The sequence below is a fragment of the Otolemur garnettii genome, unplaced genomic scaffold, assembly GCF_000181295.1.
Source record: "Otolemur garnettii isolate 467f Iridium unplaced genomic scaffold, OtoGar3 scaffold00226, whole genome shotgun sequence".
Lineage (NCBI taxonomy): Eukaryota > Metazoa > Chordata > Mammalia > Primates > Galagidae > Otolemur > Otolemur garnettii.
In genome coordinates, this window is record NW_003852621.1 from 325,159 (window position 1) to 329,216 (window position 4,058).

General features: G+C 40.9%; 1 protein-coding gene across 1 annotated transcript in view; it reads left to right on the forward strand.

Annotated features, from left to right (window-relative positions):
- CEP72 (centrosomal protein 72) overlaps positions 1-4,058 on the forward strand; it is a 31,549-nt gene that overhangs the window by 2,953 nt on the left and 24,538 nt on the right. The window contains exon 2 of the mRNA XM_003802021.2: positions 2,609-2,736. Within this exon, the coding sequence (XP_003802069.1) occupies positions 2,609-2,736 (128 nt within the window). The remainder of the gene's footprint in view (positions 1-2,608; positions 2,737-4,058) is intronic.

A 4,058-nucleotide genomic window follows, 5' to 3' on the forward strand; every position in this document is an offset into this window, starting at 1 on the left:
AAAAAAAAAAATTAAAAATAAAATTAAAAACTTAAACATTTAAAGATGCAAAAGGAGACATTTATCCACACGTTTACCTCTTGTATTCTTTTTTCTTTATGTTTAAAGAACTTTTTCCTTAGCAGTTATCTTAGAGTAGGTCTGCTGGTGATAGTTTCTCTTCATTTTTGTTTACTTGAGAACAAGTTTATTTTGCATTCAATCTCAAAGGCTATTTTCATTGGATCTAGATTTCTAGGTAGAAAGTTCTTTCCTTTCAGCACTTGAGAGATTTTATGCTACCTCCATGAGGCCTCTGTGGTTTCTGATAGGTGATGTGTGTTTTTTCTCTGGTTGTTTTCAAAATTCTTTTGTTGTCTTTAGTTTTCAGAAGTTTGATTTTGATGTGTGTGGGCATGGCATTTTGGTGATTTATTCTATTTGGGATTTTCTAAGATTCTTCAGTGTTTGGGTTTATTTCTTTTACCAAATTTTGAAGTTTTCAGCCATTATTTCTTCAATGTAAAAAAATTTTATTTTTAACTATACTGTCTTTCTTTTTCCTTTGGAACTCTGATTGAAATTTTGTTGGAACTCTCAGTGGCAGAATGAACATTAGGGTTTGTTTTCCTTATTCACAGGTCCCCAAGGCTCTGTTCCTTCTTTTTTCTTTTTTTTTTTCTGTAGCCTATTTTTTCCTCTGTTGATCAGACTGGACAGTTTAGATCAATCTGTCTTTGCATTCACTCTTCTCAAGTTTTTTTCTTTGTCATCTCCATTCTGCTATTGAGCTGCTTTTGAGTTTTTTTCCCCCTGGTTTCAGTTATTATATTTTTCATTTTTGAAATTTCTATTTGTTTCTTCTTTATAGCTTCAGTTCCTTTGCTAAGACATTCTATTTTTTTCACTTGTTTCAAGAGCATTCATAATTTTTCATTGGAGTATTTTTATGGCAATTCCTTTAAATTCCCTGTAGGATAATCTGACTTCTCTGTTCTTGTAGTGCTGGTGTCTCTGTTGATTATGTTTTCCCATTCAAATTGATGTTTTTCTGGGTTTTTGTATTTTTTTTTATTATATGTTGGTCACCCAGGTATAAATGTTTGAGACTGCTTTCTATTTAAAAATTCTGGCTCATTCCTAGCACTAGTTGGTATTGCCTTGCACCCAGCCTCTGGTCGACCCCTGGTGGCCAGGAGAGTGAAAGGCACCACCTCTTACAGCCAGGCCAGAGGTCAGGGTCCACTCACTGTGCAAACCAGGTGCCTAAGGTACCATTTATATGTGTGTGTGGTTGGAGTAGGGCTGATGATGTCAAAAGAGTTTTGGTCCTCTGAGAAAAGCAGGCTTACCTGATTTTTTGATCTATGTCATTGGTGTTTCTGGGTTGCCAGCTCCTTTGGCACTCAGAGGGTTGTACTGTAGACCCCTGGGGAGCTTACTGCTAGGTTATTTCTTGAGTCTGAGGTCCCCAAACAGCTGACCTTTGGCTCCTGCCTTTGCCGTGCCCATTGCCCTTCCGTGCCTTGCCTCCTGGGTGTTTAAGGCGGTAAGTGAAGAGGAGCAGGTGACATATGTCTGCCTTGTCTGGAACTAGAGGTGCTTGGACCAACTTTTAAACTTTAAACATTTTAAAATGTAAATGCTCCTAGGAAAGTATTGGTGTATTCGGATCCCAACTGCCTTTTTAATTATGGAAACTTTATTTTTGCAGTTACATTGATCTGATGGTTGCTATTGAGTGTGCCTTGCAGAAGTGTCCAAGGTGCACAGAGCATGCAAAGGTGCCCTCAGGTGTGCTGGGGACAGAGTGGACAGGCTGACTGAGTTTCACATGGCATTGGGCAGCAGCCATGGGCCCGGGGGTCAGTCAGGAGGGGACTCCTGCTGGTGTCTTGGGGAAGGCGTGACAGACTCAACACCAGAGGAACTTGAGCTGTGAGCTGAGACTTCAAATGCAATCCCCTTTCTTGGCATCAGTGTTCACATTTGAATGAGTTGCGTTCTTTTCCTAAATGATACTTTCAGATTATGAGGTTACTATAGCTCTCTCTAAGAAAACTTGGAAAATATAGAAAAGCAGGAGGGGGAGGATAAAGGGATTTATCCCACAGTGGGATAAATGTGTTAACATTTGTCTTTCCTTTCTGTGTTTTTATGTGTATTATTGAGGAAGTTTATTCAGTGCCCCTTGTTAAGGCATGGCAAGGTAAGGATCAGTGTAGCGAGATCTTGCAGTGGGGGAGAGCGACAGAGCTCAACTTCCAATACAGTGAGGACACATACATTTGAGCCAGGCAGGTGTGAGGTCAGTAGAGGAAAGTCCCTATCAGGAAGCTGGGGGCTTCTGGCTGCACTCCCCACCCCAGAGGATCTTGCTGAGGGCAGGCCAGGAGCAGATATTGCCTGGGCATCAAGGGTAGGATTCTTACTAAACTGACTTGGCTGGGTTTTAGATAAAGCTGAATTTTATAAAGAAGCACGCAGATGGTCTAGGAAGATTCAGGAGCCTGAGTAAAGTTTGGTCAAAGGGTCTTTGTCCATGTCTGCTGTATTTCTAAAAACTAAGAATTTGGACTTTTATGACAATACCTATATTCAATAAAATGTTATAATTTTTTATTCTTAGCTGAGCTTCAATCTTTATCTATTCCTGGAACTTACCAAGAGAAGATTACTCACCTAGGAAATTCTTTGATGAATTTATCAGGTCTGAAATCTTTAGATCTTTCACGCAACTCCTTGGTTAGTCTAGAGGTAAGTTTAAGGTTTCTTTTTATTTATTTTTTTATAATCTGTCTATAGTTTTATTATGTCGAGACTTTTTTTTTTATTGAATGGTAACTATGTACATTAATGCACTTCTAGGGTAAAGTTTCTTTCTTTCTTTCTTTTTTTTCTTTTTTTGAGACAGCGTCTCACTGTTGCCCTGGGGTAAAGTGCTGTGATGTCTTATCTCACAGCAACCTCAAATTCTTGGGCTCAAGCAACCCTCTTGTCTCAGCCTCCTGAGTATCTGAGACTATAGGCACCCATCATGACACCTATCTAGTTTTTTCTATTTTTAGTAGCGATGGTGTCTCACTCTTGTTCAGATTAGTCTCAAACTCCTGAGCTCAGGTGATCCACCTGCCTTGGCATCCCAGAGTGCTAGGATTACAGGTGTGAGCCAACATGCCTGGCCTAAAGTTTATTTCTTAAAAGAAAATGTATTGCTATCAATATCAGTGAAAGGTACATTTAGGGTAAAAAATACAATCTTTTGTAATTGTATGCTTAGCATACTTGTGAACTCTGGACTTAGAATGATTCGAAGTATTGTGTTATTTTTCTTATGTTTGCTTGAGCTGGATTTCTTATACATCTTCGCTAGCTATCTGATGAAGATAGTTGTCTCCTTAAAGGATGAAAGATAAGACCCCAAAGACTAAAGTGTGTGTGCTGACTGTACCTCTCCCATTGTACCCCCCCCCCCCAGACACTTTAATCTCCACTGCACTTTGTCTACATTCACAGTCTGGCACCTCAGACTGCCTCGGACAGCAGTGCAGAAAACGCCGGCTGTTGCTGTGTGCTGGGGGAAGGCACATGTCCTGGCAGGCAGTCACCTGGGGTGGTGGGGTTCAGGGGTTGTTGTGTAAACCTTGCCTGTGGCTGGAACTCCTGCCCTGGAACATGGTACTGTGTAGAGAGCACGTCTGATGCAGGGTCCAGCAATGTGGCTCTGAGCCAGGTGCAGGCTCCAGCCCAGGCTGCTGTCTTTGCTGGCATCCTTCTACCCACCCAGTCCTCAGCTTTCTAAACTGTGATTTGGGAGCACTCGTTGTTCTTACCCTCCAGGGCTGTGTGCAGATGAAAAGAGATTACATGTATGAATCTCTTTGTTCTCCACTCTCTTAACAATGGTGGTACATGTGACATCTTACATTTGCTACATGAATGTTTTACTGTGCAAAACATTGCCCTTCCCAGATGAGTGCACCTTTCACTTCTGTGCCTTTCCTGGCATGTATTCATTGCAAATGTGTTTATTAAGTTGGTTGATCAGAACATACGGTGGGTTAATTTACTGTGTGTTC